Below are 14,714 nucleotides of genomic sequence, written 5' to 3'. Positions count from 1 at the left end.
ATCGAATTCCCATCCACATCCTTTCTCATTGCTTGATTACACTTCCGGCAGACCCCGAGGACGACCCGAACAATCCCAATTCCCAGCAGCCGGTGGCCGACAATCTGTACCCCCAGCAGCAGCACCTAATCGAGGCCCAGTCCGCTGGCAGCTATCCGACCCTGCACCAGCCGCACCAGCATCAGCACCAGTTGCCGCAGCAGCCCCGTCCGGTGCACGGGCTCGGCTACAACAGCGGCAGTGCCACGCCCACGACCAGCAGCAAGTGGCAGCTGGGGCGTCGGGTCCTGCGACAGTCCACGCTGCCGAGCACCCTCAACAACGACCCCAATCTGAGCGGAAGTGGCTCGAACCTGGCCAACTACAATTCCGTGAACCTCACGGCGCCCACATCGCCGCATCAGCATCAGAAGAGTCCGCTCTATCCGGGGGCCTACAACAGCGACGACATTATCCACATGAACACGGCAGCCGGAGTGACAGTGGGCGTGGGCGTGGGCGTTGGGGCAGGAGGAGATTGCGACAACTACGCACAACAGCAGCAGCAGCAGCCGCAGCTGGAGGTCACGCCCACGCACCACCGTCTGCAGGTGCGGCGACAGTCGACGCTGCCAGCACAGCCCACGCCAGCCATTTACATGTCCACCTCCCCGAACCGCTACAGCCGCTCCCCGGAGCGGTCTCCGGGCGAGCAGCAGCGCTATCCGCCCTTCATGCGCCAGACCTCCTTCCCGGAGCCGCCGAGCACCTACCACCGCACCAAGCTGCTGCCCAGCACCGCCAATCTTCCGGCATCGCAGTCCCAGCAGCCGCCAGTGTCGGTGTCCGGCCCGGGACCAGCGCCACCCCTCAATTACGAATCGCAGGCCTCGAGCATGGCCAGCGATGAGCTGGACTACACACAGCCCGCACAGGGAGGACCGGGACCGGGACAGGGACCGGGACCGCTGCCCAAGCCCCGGATGACGCGCCAGGCCACGCTTCCCAATCCGGAGCAGCACGTGAAGCTGCTGCCGACGTCGCCGCCCAAGCGCCAGACCTCGCCGCAGTACCGCCGCTCGCCGGAGTTCATGCGCCAGCAGACGCTGCCCAATCCGGAGGCCTTCAGCAGCGGCAACACCCTCACGGTGCACTCCACGCCCCCCGCCAAGTTCATGCCCATCTCGCCGCGAGCCAAGCAGAACTTCCTGTTCCCCAACGTGCAGAATCCGCGCCCGTTCCTGTCGCAGCAGAATGTGCCCACCGTGGGCACCACGGAGCTGGGCAGCGGCGGCAGCGTGGCCAGCACGGGGGTGGGCGCTGGCGAGCAGTACTCCAGCAGCCAGAGCGTCAACATCCACCACTCCCGGGATCCGCACTCGAAGATGATCAAGGTGCGCAGCCACAGCAACGAGGAGTACTCCAATGCGAAGACGCATGTGGAGAACCGGCGCCTCTTGCCGGAGATACCCACCGTGCAGAGGTCGACGAGCCGCTCGCCCAGCCGTCTGGTGCGCCAGGACTGCCTCAAGGAGGAGCACGGGTCGCGCACCTTCGGGGAGGCCAAGCAGCAGTTCCACCAGTTCCCCGACGTCACCGAGGAGCTGGAGAGCCGGCCCGAGTACGTCGACTACTTTGGCGACAGCTCCAGCAGCTTCCTCGAGTCCGACGAGGTGCAGTACGAGAAGAACTACAACGCGGGCTTCAGCAGCGAGCCGCGCATCATCTACAACAACGGCTCCGACGACGGCAGCTACAAGCAGGCCCACCACCAGCGTCCCATCTACAGCGCCGAGAATGTCCTGGCCGACTCCGGCTATGGCGGTGGCGGGGGCCTCGGTGCGGGCGGTATTGGTGTGGGCGGTGGAGTGTCCAACTACTATCCGGACATGAGCACTCCGCAGGGATTCTACGGAGGAGCTGCTCTGCCCCGCACCCCGCTCATGCACAACCGGCTGCGTCGCCGTCAGTCGCGGGAGCTGCAAATGCAGCAGGAGGAGCTGGCCCAGCTCAGCTCCCAGGCGGAGGTCCCCGGAGTGGCCGAAAGTTTCTCCATCGCAGCAGGCGCCACACTGGACGTGCATGCCGCCGAACGACGCAAGCCGGAGCAAATGCGCTCAGTGTCTGAGGATTCGGGGGCCAAGACCACACCGAAGCCTGTCACACGTCGCTCCTTCTCGCATCCCGAGAAGGACACTCAGGTGGGTATTCCTCTCCCGTGGGGCTCTCCCGCACATCATCCAGCCACCTAACCCGCCCGCTTTTGTCATCGCAGCAGCCACCAAAGAAGTTGGAAACCTCAAAGATACCCAGCCCCCGACCGCTGGCCGACATTCTGGACAAGTCGCGTGGCACCTCGAAGATACCCCAGCCACGGCGCCGCAACAGCCGCACGGGCATCGGCGAGGCAGAGGACGGTGAGTCACGTAGCTTCAGCTTCTGCTTCAGCTTCTCAGTTCTCAGTAGCTCTCACGCATCTGTAGAACAACCCCAGAGACCGCAATGATTTCTATATGATTTACATGCATATTTTCATGGTCCAGCACATTCGATTCGTAGTAAAAAAAACTAAAAAAAAACCATCATACTTCATGTACAAATTATTCATTTTGTAGTATTTACTATCCTAGCGGATATTTCGTAGTTCCCTTAAACAAGGATTGACATTTAACAATCAATCCATGTAGCTTGCACTAAAGTTTTAGTTTCATTCTCATATATATACTAGATATAGTAAGATAAATATCAAATATATACAAATAATCACGAGTAACACATGTTCTGATATATATTCTATGCAATAATCTATCATTAGAGAAAACAAATAAGCAAAACAAAGTACAATATTGGAGCGCTTTTCAACATATATTAAAAAGGAAAGCCAAAAGACAACCTCGAGTCAAAGAATATATTCATTTACCCACGTCCTAGAGGCCAAAGAATGGTCTATATATCTGACCCACAATCAGCTCTTTCCGATCCCATCCATTTCATCTCCATCATATCCATCAACTCGAACTAGAATCAATATGTACAATGAATAATATTAACGAATTCCAGTAGTTTTTGCTTGCTTTATAGAGTGTACAGTACACAGCTATTGATAATGATTTGTTGCGGTCTCTGGTAGAACCTTTTGTAGCAGCAGCTTGTTCCGGCACCCGATTGATAAATGCTTTGCACCCCTTCCCCGATTAACCACCCCACAGGTAGCACGCCCCAGCACATTTACTCCTTCCATCAACAGCTTATGCATAGAAACTCTGATTTAGCCATGCGTCTGAAAAAAACAGAAATTCCTCCTGTCGCCACAGTAGCTAGCGCCGAGGAGAAACCTCAGCCTCAGTCTCCGCCCCAGCCGGAGACCGGTTCGGGGACGGGGACGGGCACGGAACAGCCGGCCAACGGCAAATCCCTCGAGTCCTCGGCCATCACAGAAGCCAGCGACGCAAACGCCCCATCGGTGAGTATCTCCTGCATCAAAGAGAGCTGGTGGACCCAAGTAGGCTTAACTGGGAAACTTTCCCCGTCTATCCTGTTTCAATTAGGGCGCCGCCCATACCAGCAAACTGGGCGAACAGGAGCTGCAGAATGCAGTGGAGGCCGCGGCCGTTGTCTTCAAGAAAGTGGTCCTGCAGCGCCGCCAGGAAAAGGAGAAGGAGAAGGCCGCCGAGGAAGGTTAGTACTAATAGCCCTCTCCATGTATCCATGTATCCATGTAACCATGTATATGTATTAACCCTGGTCTGTGTGCTTGGGAGCGTAATTAACTTGGTGATGGTAATGCTGATGCTCATGCTGATGCGGAGGGTGGGCCGCTGACTAACAAACTCTTTGTGAAGGGTTTCATTTTTCGTCTAATTTCGCTCAATTAATTAAGCTCCTCCACTGAGCCCTGAAGGTGGATGGCACTTGACTCGGCTGTCATTGTCGTGCCCTCGCAACGAACTCCTCCTTGAGGATGCTTCGCACTGCCCTTGGGAAATAGAAAGGGAAATAGAGCTATTTAAGCACAAGACAAACCACGAATGAATGTACCCTTGAGCCACTACTCAACATTGTTCGTTAATAATCATTCAATCGTACTGTTATTCATTGGATCTGCACATAATTGATGTACATATATAAATAAAACTAATACTGAGGGCAATTGTTAACCTATTTTCTCTGATAACATGAACGAGAGTGTATATACATAATTTCCCCTTCTCTGTTTTTAATAGTCATTTGATACCCTACTTTCTACTTTCCTCTCCTTTACTTAAAATACTAAAGACTCGTACGACTTCCCTCTTTAAAACTTGACAAGAACTTTGCCGTCGAGACCCTTCGCATGCCTCGCCCATTAGTTGGCTTCTTTGGGTGGGCGCAGCCTAGAAGTATGCCATACTTTTTGCTCTTTTTCGAGGCGCTCCCCAAAGTATGCAACACATTTTCGCATCTGGTTTCGCATCGGGCCCTCCATCTTGTCTCTAGCTGGGAATTTCTTTAAAGCAATCAGCGACATAGCCACAAGCCGCAAACAAATTTAAGACCCGTGATGGCGCGGTTCAAAAGATTTGGCACACAAGGGCAGAAATAAACAAAAAAAAAACATACAAAAACTGTGCCATCGGCTGGTGGGATAATTTTTTCTGGCAATTCATATATCGATTCGATTCTCTCGCCCACACGCACTCCACCAGGCAGCCCGGCCAGGCGTCGAGAGCGATGAGAGGATTTTTGGGAATTTGCTTTGGGGATGCTGCGGTTGGGGCTGGGGTTGCCGCCTTTTGTTATGTTTCAATTTGGCGCTTTTGTGGGAGTCAGACAGTGTCTTGCCTGTGACCGCCGTCAGTGTCAGCCAAACATACGCCAATGACGACGTCAGCGAAACGAATAGAGGCCCGGGCCCAGTCCGTGGGCTCGGGCTGTCGTCTCGCCCACGGACAAACCAAAGCCTTTTCGGCCCCACGACTGTCAAAACTGTACTGTACCGTTAATCTTATCTCGCGCACCTTTTGTGTCCGTGTGGGTTTTGTGAATGCCTAACAGTCCTCTCCAGCGACCTCGTCCTATCCCTATCATCTCTCCCTTCAAGCGGGAACGAGAGAAATTTTCGAGAGCAAGGAAAGGGCTCTGTTTTGTTCTGTTCAGTTCCGTTTCAGGGGAGGCACAGTTTAAATATTTGCTTTGCGGCTGGCAGCGATCGGCACAGCGTGCATGCACAAGCACTGGCTTGTGCAGTTTTTGTTTGCGCAGGCACAATGTATGGGGGGGTGGGGGGTAGGACATGACGTTGGAAACTTTAAAAGCTTTTTGGCAAATGTGTGCTAGTCCCCCTCCCCGTTCAGCTCAGTCGTAGTCCTTGTGGCAAACAATCACAATCCATCACAAGGATTCTGCAACTTGTTACAGACCTTATTGGAATTTGATTGATTTAAGTGGCAGTCAAATTGTGCCGATGGGCTATGGATATCTGGCATGGGCCCATAAGTGCATTCCTATTTCAAATTCCGCCTAATTTTGACAACTATTTTGCCAATCATTGGCAGTTCCTTATGGCAGAGTATTTTATAAGGGGGAACACGGAAAGAAAAATGGCATGTTAAAACGAAATTTTAAATACAAAAAATAGTGAAATTAAATATAATTTACTTCAATTTATATTTTAACATAAAACACCTTCAATTAAATATTTGATATTAAATTTATTAGAAATATATTTAAATGCACTTTGATTTTTTTAATATAAAACACTTTTAATTTGATCTATAATTTGTTAGAAATTATTTTTTATTGAATTTAAATATATGAAATATTCTATTTAAATATGAAATATGTTTTAAACAAATATGCAAGTGAAATCACTTCAGTTATAATATATCCACTCTCGGAAATCCCAAGTAAAATATTACAATTTTAGGGGCTTTTTCTCTGGGTGTACGGATTGCTAGTAAACTCTTTTGTACAACATTTGCATTCCAGCATTCAAGACTTTAGTTGAATATGCGAATAGCCGACGAGTTGTTTTTATCTTTAAATTTTGGAATTACGTTTCTACATACGTGCCTCATATCGTTTTAGATTTCATTTGAGTTCACACTTTTAAGCTTTAGATATTTCCTAACAAGATAAAAGACCCACAAAAAGTTCTTATATTTTTTAAATAAACGTATCTAGATCTGGTTAATGTAAAACGCTAAAAGACACGTTCTTTTGAGTAGTATTGAGTAGTTAAAACTTATCTGGTAAACGTAATCAAGAATTTTAAGTGATTTACTATGCCATTAATAAAAAAATTGTTTGGAATCTAGGTTTTTCCTATCAGTAATAGAAATCAGAACAAATTTAGGGTCGATTATATCCATTCCAGCGATTGCTTCTCAGGACTGGAGTTTAAAGTCGTTTGAAGGAACAAATCTCGAAATTTCAAGAGGAAAGGGATATAATATTTAATGAATCAATACATATAAAGATGTATGTTTTCGATTAAAGAGTTAACGAATTGTTTTTCTTTAATGGAACAATCTTTAACATTTGACCAATATTTTATGTTGTTTAAATTTCAAATGGGAATCGATTCTGGTTTGATTCATACTTCTCTTTAAGCTTTATCCAAGGTGTAAATGAAACTTAAGTTACACATATCAGAGACGAGGGGGAAAGTTGCTTGTTTATCTGATGTTCAATTGCCTGTGGCTCAGTAATTATATAAAATTCTACAACTACTTTGAGCACACTCTCGTTCCCGGTGTAGATAACAATATTCCAGTTGGGGTTGGAAAAATGTGTACTAACAGAAAAACCATCCATGCTTAACCCCATTTTAGACATAAGTAAAGCTGCCACTAACCACCACTCGTAGTCCATCGCACGTGTCTGTCTCTGTAACTAACTCTGGCCTGTGGCGGTGCACTGTTGAGCATAGTGCAACTGCCACCCACTGCACCAGTATTTCCACCTGGGAATGGGAATGGGAATGGTAACCCGTATTCTGTGTCACTCTTTGTCGGTGTATTGGGTATTTCTATTTGTGTTGGTGTTGGTGCTGGTGTTGGTCAACTTCAAAGTGTTTGAGACGGAACAGAAACTGAAACTCCCGAAAATCCACCCTACTCTACTACAGCCTTGCAGCTGCCGGCCGCTTCCGGTGACACCAGCAGCGGCATGGACGCCATGGAAACGTCGTCGTCGTCGGAACTCGATTACAGGTGCAGCACATCGCACGGCCTGCTGCAGCAGCAGTCGCAGTACAGCGTCGAAGCGGACGAGTTCAAGCTCGTATTTCTCAACTCGGACTCGTCGTCGTCCTGCCGCGAGGAGGAGGAAGAAGAGGAGGAGGACGACACGGACTCCTCCTGCTCGACGCACCACTGCCACAGCATCGTGAGCAATGTGGAGGACTGCGACTGGGATTACTTTGAGCCGTCCATGATAGCCTCCACCACGACGACCACGACGATGATTGCCTACACGGCCACGCCCACGCCGCCTCCACGTATACGACGCCGCTCCAGCGACAGTGATTCGCCGCTCCTGCAGCGACGCCACCAGCAGCTGCGCGCCTACTGCCCCCGGATCCGGGAGAGCGACACGGGCACGGACGAGGAGCTTCTCCTGCACACGGAGAGCAGCTCCCAGACGAGCTCCGATCAGACAGCCCCCCCTGTGCCGCCGCCCCCGCACCCGATGAGCATGAAGACGCGCATCAAGACGCGGTTCCTCAAGAGCCACCATCACCACCATCATCATGCTCCGAGTCGCTGCGGCTGCAGTGCCTCCGCCCCATCCCCGCCAACGCCGCCGCAACAGCCGCAGTATGTGCCCATACCGGTGCCGGTGCCCATACCCGTGCCCATGTCCGCCTACCAGAACTGGCAGCTGGACTATCCGGGCACTGCAGGACCGCTGCTGGAGCAGGACGACCCGCTGGCCGCCTCGCTGCAGCAACTGTGGCAGGCCGCAGCGGCACTGGGCGGTTTCAAGTCTTCGGCCCTGGCCGGCTTCAAGTCTTCGGCGCCGGAACTGAGCGCCTCGCTGGGCTCCCTGATGACGCAGTCGCTGTGCTCCACTGCCTCGTCGTCTTCCTCGACCACGTCGGGATACGGGACGGCGGCGGGACGCAGCCTGGAGACACTGACCGGCTGTCTCTGCCCGGCAGCCCGGGCTGCCAACTCGTTGCAACAGCGCCAACAGCAGCAGCAGCACCAGCAGCAACAGCCCCAAATGGCTAGCAGCAGCAGCAGCAGCAGCACTGCTTCAAAGCCAACAAGTTTAGTATCGTCGCGCCTTCCGTCGAGTGAGCATCAGAGAGCGCGTCCACCGGTCGAATCACAGCCACATCCACATCCACGTCCGAGCAACGACAGCGAAACGGACGACAGCAACGCAACGCCCACCACTGGGGGGAGATTGTGTAATGTCTATGATAAAACCGGCGACGGCAATGGCAGCGGAGAGCCCAGAGCGGCCCAGACACATGTTGCTGGTGATAAGCAGCTGAAGGGGAATGCTACAGAGGCAACCGCTCACAAATACCACAGCCGAAATCTATGCGAAACCGAGCAAACACAAGCCCAAACGGCAACAACAGAAACAGAAACCTACCTGGCCAGAAACAACAGTCAGAGCCACAGTCAGAGCCAGAGCCACAGCCAAAGCCAAAGCCACAGCCAAGAAGAAGTGGAAGCAGCAGACGAAACGAATATACATAAAAATCAAGTACCAGCAACGGCAGCAGCAGCAGCAGCGGCAGCAACAACTAGAGCTGCGGCAGCGGCAGCGGCTCCTTCGGCCATAACTCGTTTTGCAGTCGAAAATGTTGGAAATGCTGAAAATGCCGAGATTGTTGCCGCCGCGCCTAGAGAGCACCTAGTAGAGGAGGAGGCAACAGCAGATCCCAATCCCAGTGCCACAGCGATTGCCAAGAATTTGTCCTCCAATCGACTTATAGCGGGTACGAGGGCGAGTGCGAGTGCGAGTGCCAGAGCGAGGGCCACCACCATGTCCGAGGAGGAGCACAAGTCGCACGGGGCAGTGGGCCACTTGCAGAGCGAAAGCTATGCGGCCAGCAGTCCGGATGAGGCCAGCAGCAGCAGCAGCGGCAGCGCCGACGAGGATCAGGCGGCACAGAGCCCACGCAAGCTGGTGGAACGCAGCTACGATGTGGCAGTGGCAATGCAGGCGGAACTGGAGCCACAGCCGGAGCCAGAGATGGAGATGGAGCCGATGCACCATCACAGCACCACCACCGACAGCAGCAGCAGCAGCGATTCCAGCTCCAACTCCAGTTCCAGCTCGGAATCGTGCGATTCGGATGACACGGGTACCGTGGCCGATCGCCGGCCCAAACGGCGACGTTTCAACAAGGTGTTCATCGTGAATCGCCAGCCGGGACAGGCTGGACTCCGGGTCAGGGCCAGACGCAGCTCCTCAACGGAGGGGGATTCACTCTCCTCATCGGAGGCCAATCTGGAGGACTCCTCCGACAATGATACGGACACAGAGCGCACAGATTGCGGCATTGTCTTGAACTACGTGAAGCCTCTGGGCGAGGCAGCACCCCTGGGTGGGGAGGAGGAGGAGGTGCAGCAGCAACAGCAACAGCAACAGCAACCTGCACGTGACGCCAACGCCAATGCCTACGCCAGCGACGACGACGACGATGATGAAAGTGAACGATGCCGCGTTGCCAACTCAAGCGATGAGCTTGCCAACTGCATTGTGGTGGTGGGCGGGCAGACGGACGACGCCGACGGCGTGGTGCTGCACGGCATGCGATCTCTGCCAGACGCGGAGCCGATGCAATCAGAGCGCTGCGACTTGGAGCTGGAGCTGCACAGCATCTCCAACGATGTCAACCGGCTGCTGGAGCTGCACAAGCAAAACTCCCAGCTGGAAATGAAGCTGCAGCGACTGCGACGCGGCGTGGCCGAAATCAATGAGGATCACCTGGTCTCCACCTCCACGTCTATGGGCACTGCTGTGGCTGCCACCCTCCAGGGGAAGCCCGAAGAGTGCGGCCCAGAGGGTTGTTGGTCATCGCCAGGTGGTAATCCACCCGCACCCGAACCCTCACCATCACCCGCTTCCCATTCTCGGAAAATCATTGTAAATGTTAATTCTAATGACGAAAGCAGCGAAAGAGAGGCACAAGCACAAGCAGAAGCAGAAGCAGCGGAACAAAACGCAAACGAAGCGAAGGGTAAACACAATGTAAACGAAGAAGCCGCAGCGGCTACTCTCGGGTTTACCTGCCATCAGCAGCAGCGGCAGAGGCAGCAGAGCCAGAAGCAGGTAAAAGCAAACAACGATAATAAAGTGGTGGCAGCCATGGCAGAAGAGAAGGCCGGAGAGGCAATCGGAGAAGAGCGACGAACAGCTGTGCACACAGAGCAGGCGACGGCGGCCGAGGAGGAGGAGGAATGCACCGAAGCATGCAAAAAAAACTCTCTCGCACCTGAACAGGTACTTGCTGGTGCTCGAGCGCCAGAGAGCGGTACCGAACGTTCGCGTTCGCGCTCGCTCTCTCGCTCTCACCTACCTGTTGCTGCCGCTGCTCAGGGCCATGCTGGTTTCGATGTTGAAGTGGAGTCGCTTTCGAAGTCGCTGTGCTCGTCATTCGAACATGAAATGTTAAACGTTGCGGTCGAGGAGGAGCCGTACGCTCGCACACGGTTGTACCCCAACAACAACAACAACAATAATAATAGTATTGCTAAAAGCAACAACGATAATGGCCATAATGACGCTTTCGCAGCACACAAGACAAAAGACAGTGACGTAGTGAATGTGAATGGTCCGCCGCCGCCGATGCCGTCGCCGTCGCCGCGTGTGTTCGAAAGTTGTGAAAACGACAGCGATTCCGATTTTGACAGAATATTCGGCTCACACACGAGTCCGAATACACTGAATACTCCGACAACGGCCAGCCCAAGAACGTCGCCCGTGGAGGTGGAGGGCAGTGCCAGTCCCTCTGCCAAGAATTCACTTTCGGCCAAGTATCGCAGTCTGGTCATGATCACAAAAGATAACGAAAGTGCAGCAACAGCAGCGAGCGAAACACAAACGAAGGCCAGAAGCGATTACGAAAGCAGCAGCAACTTTGGCCAGAACTCATTTGGCGGTGACTCATTTCGGGCCATTGAGGGATCGGATCGGGAATCATCGCGCGACTCGTACAGCGTGGACTCCCTGAACGAGACGGCGCCGAAGAACAGCCTGGACGATGGCCTGGCCGACGACGACTCCTGGGTGGAAGAGCTGAGCCAGCACGAAAACGAAAACGAGGACGATGACGAGGATGAGAATGTAAGCAATGCCACAACGACCCCCACAGCCACCGATTCCGAGGATGCCGACGGGGATGGGGACATGAACAGGCGCCACACCTACATGGACAGGGAGGAGGAGCTGCGCGGCTACAACAGATCCGCCATCGATTTCACGCTGCACACGATCGTGGAGGAGAGCTGCGAGGAGAGCGAGGTGGCCTCCATCTCGGATCTGGCCGAGCGTCGCCGTGAGCGCACCCTGCAGCACCATCACCGCTTGAGTGCCTCCGAGCTGGAGAAGTACTTCTTCTTTGGCCTGGGAGACGGCAAGGTGATGAGCTCCATAGACACGCGGGGCGACGACACGGCCTCGGAGGTGAGCTCGGAGTGCTCCGAGGGCCTGGACTCGCTGCCGCACGACGAGGAGCAGCTGCTGGACGGGGGCCACAACAGTGCCACCGATCTGGCCTCGTCCCGCCTGGAAAAGTACTTCCTGTCCGGATTCATGGGCTTCAGCGGGGCCGAGAAGCAGGCGGAGAGTGACGAGAGCGGCGGCAGCGTGGGCAGCGATAGCGAGGGCCATCCCAGTCCCAGCCAGCGGAGGAAGCGCCTGGTTCGAGCCCGGGGCACGCCACGCAGCCACAACTCTTCGCTGGACAATCTTCTGCTGCCGGAGACGGACACCCTGGATGCACCCACCAACACGACGATGACGACTGCCGTTGAGGATTCCTCCGAGTCGGAGGCCGGATGCGACGACACCGTCATCCATCTGGCCAATGCCGGAGCCTCGGATGGCTCTTCCTCGGACACCATCAAGCGGAAGAAGCAACTGCGCAAGCGTCACGACTCTCTGGACGAGAAGAAGCTGCACGAGGAGGCTTTGTCGCTGACTCTGACCCTCCCCGAGTGCCGCACGCCCACGCCCGGATCGATGGGTGGCAGCTCCAGCCAGGGCCAGGGCCAGGCCAAGAAACAGCAGCACCATCACAGCCGCGACAGTGGATTCGTGGGCAGTAACGACGACCTGCTGAAGGCGCCCGACTGTGAGCCCCCGAAATCTCCGACACCCGCCCTCGAACAGATCAGCGAGGATCGAGAGCCGACGCCGGCACTCGGTCTGGCGAAGATGGAGCTACCAAGCACCTCGGCGTCGGCCAGCGGAGTGTCCTCCCAGCGGCCCAGAGTACTGCCTCCCGTGACGACCAGTTCGAATCTGGTGCGGAAGGACAGCTTCAACAACTGGAGCTCCGACGAGGAGACCAACCTGATGATGAGCAAGATGCGGCAGTTCTTCAAGACGCTCATCGTGGCCACGGCCAATGCCCAGCAGAGCAAGCCCACCACGCCCCCCACGCCCACGGGCACCGGCACAACAACGCCCAGCTCCCAGCGGAAGTTGGCCAAGACGCGACCCGCCCAATTGGCCTACTTCGAGAACGAACTGACGCGCCTCATGAAGACCGTGCCGGGCATCAACGACGAGCAGGTGCGCGAGATCGTGGAGTACCTGAGCAGCGAGGACACCTGGTCGGACTCGTACGACTCCTCGGACTACACCAGCTCCGATCTGGAGCAGGGCGGCGAGCGCAAGGGACACCTGAAGGCCCAGATCTCAGCCAGCTGCCAGCAGATCATCAACAAGTTCGAGGTGGACGAGGAGGGAGACCGCGGCGACGGAGGACTGCTGGACGAGGTCCAGAGTCTGCACGGAGACACCGCCCTGGTCTACCAGAAGCTGGTGGCCTCCTTCAGCAAGGTGGCCGTGGGTGCCGCCGCAGCGGAGACTCAACCAGAGTCCGCAGAGATGGAGGCGCAGGATGAGGACCAGGATCAGGAGGCAACGGGCAGCACGGAGCAGCGTTCGCCGCAGCTCTTTGCCAAGGTGATGCAACACATCGGCACCCGTCTGGTGGCCCTGATGCACGAGGTGAGCAGCGGCAACGAAACCCCCACACCATCGCCGGCCACGGGCCAGGGACAGGCGCGTCACCATCGGCGCCTCCAGGCCAAGATCTCGGCCACGACGACTGAGGATGAGGAGGACGAGGTGGAGGAGCAGCTGCGGGCCATGCCCATCAAGCAGCTGAAGCTGCGCAGCAGATCCCACGACCTCCTCCTGGACGGACCCCACACGCACGGCCATGCGCATCCATCTGGGGTGCATCATGCGGCAGGATCGGCACCAGGATCCGGATCTGGAGGAGGAGCACCGGGAGACAACGCAGGGGAGGAGTGCGGCGTGGCCAGCGACTACGAGCGGTTCTCGTGGCGCGGCAGTTTTGAGTCGGCATTACTGGCTAATGGCGACAGCAGAACGAGGCTCAGTCAGCTGAGTCAACTGGACAGGGACAACTCGTCGTCTGCGTCCGCTTTGGCAGTGGCAAAGCGCCGATCGGCAGGCGACCTCCTCTTCAGTCAGCACCAACAGAGCCTCAGCCGCGAGCAGCTGGACCGCGTCCGCTCCTGCGGCAGCATAGGCGGCGGTGACGCCCACCATCACCAGCTGGAGGCCTCTCCGGCCAAGCCGTGGCTCTCCTCCGCAGGCTCCTCCCTTGGCGGTGACTCCACCAAGGATGTGCGTCGCTCCAGCGTCCCGGATGCCATCTACGAGACGGACTCCAGCGATGAGGGTGGCGCCCAGAGCCAATTCAGCGGCGCCCGCTCCACCCTGCCGCGCAGCCTGACCAGCGGCGGCCAAGTGGCCAGCACCAACTCCCTGCCCCGGCTGCCCACCTCCTCGGTGGGTGCGGCCGGGGTGCCCATCACCAGCACGCCCAAGACCAAGTCGCAGAGTGCCCTCAACCACACACCCTCCTGTTCCTCCAGCAGCGCCAAGAGTGCACGCTATCGCTCGCCAGGACTGGCAGCCCGGGCCGCGGCTGCCAACAGCAGCAGCAGCAGTGCCGCCGGAGGAATGGGAGGGGCTGGAGGTGGCCCCAGTGCTGGCTCTGGCAGCAAAAAGCTGGGTGCGGGCTTCCAGTTCCTGTACTCGAAGCGCGATGCGCGCAAACGTCTCAACATGTCAGCGGGTGAGTTCCTGTTTAATGTTTGCCTTTGAATATCCTGCGGGTGGGTGTGCCCCACCTTCAGCCTTGGGGTGGGACACACGCACAGGCTGAGCGTTTGCTCAGGTCAAATATCTGGCTATGAAATTACTTTGTTCTTAATGAAAAAATTCCTGAAAAACTACTCTCCAAGAAAGAGGGTATATGTTATTCGTGAAATGAGATGTAACTTGGAGAAGAACGTGAAGGATCAGCTATCCTACGGGAAGGGTATAACCATGTGCCATGGGTCTGGGACAGTTACGGCTTTGGATACTGATGAAATATTCATTGCTGCACTGATGCTAGACTGGGACGCACGAAGCGAAAGCTGCTAAAGATAATAGTGAAAAAACAACATACATGTCATGTGCCTGACTCGACTACCTTTCCGTTGGTTAGGGCTTTTCTTTTGTTGCTGCCGGACTGCTTC

The 14,714-nt window shown here is 55.1% G+C and overlaps 1 protein-coding gene across 8 annotated transcripts in view; it reads left to right on the top strand.

The window, feature by feature from the left end:
• Positions 1-14,714, top strand: part of btsz (bitesize) — a 51,729-nt gene that overhangs the window by 29,855 nt on the left and 7,160 nt on the right. For 3 of the 8 annotated variants that reach the window (XM_033376875.1, XM_002137173.4, XM_033376876.1), the window contains 5 exons: positions 52-2,180; positions 2,255-2,396; positions 3,189-3,442; positions 3,528-3,657; positions 7,088-14,266. In XM_033376875.1, the coding sequence (XP_033232766.1) occupies positions 52-2,180; positions 2,255-2,396; positions 3,189-3,442; positions 3,528-3,657; positions 7,088-14,266 (9,834 nt within the window). The remainder of the gene's footprint in view (positions 1-51; positions 2,181-2,254; positions 2,397-3,188; positions 3,443-3,527; positions 3,658-7,087; positions 14,267-14,714) is intronic. The other 5 variants (XM_033376872.1, XM_033376874.1, XM_033376873.1 and 2 more) reach the window with 5 other exon arrangements.

This window comes from Drosophila pseudoobscura, chromosome 2 (genome assembly GCF_009870125.1).
Source record: "Drosophila pseudoobscura strain MV-25-SWS-2005 chromosome 2, UCI_Dpse_MV25, whole genome shotgun sequence".
NCBI lineage: Eukaryota > Metazoa > Arthropoda > Insecta > Diptera > Drosophilidae > Drosophila > Drosophila pseudoobscura.
Note: the sequence above shows the minus strand (reverse complement) of the source record. Positions and strands in the feature narration are given on the sequence as shown.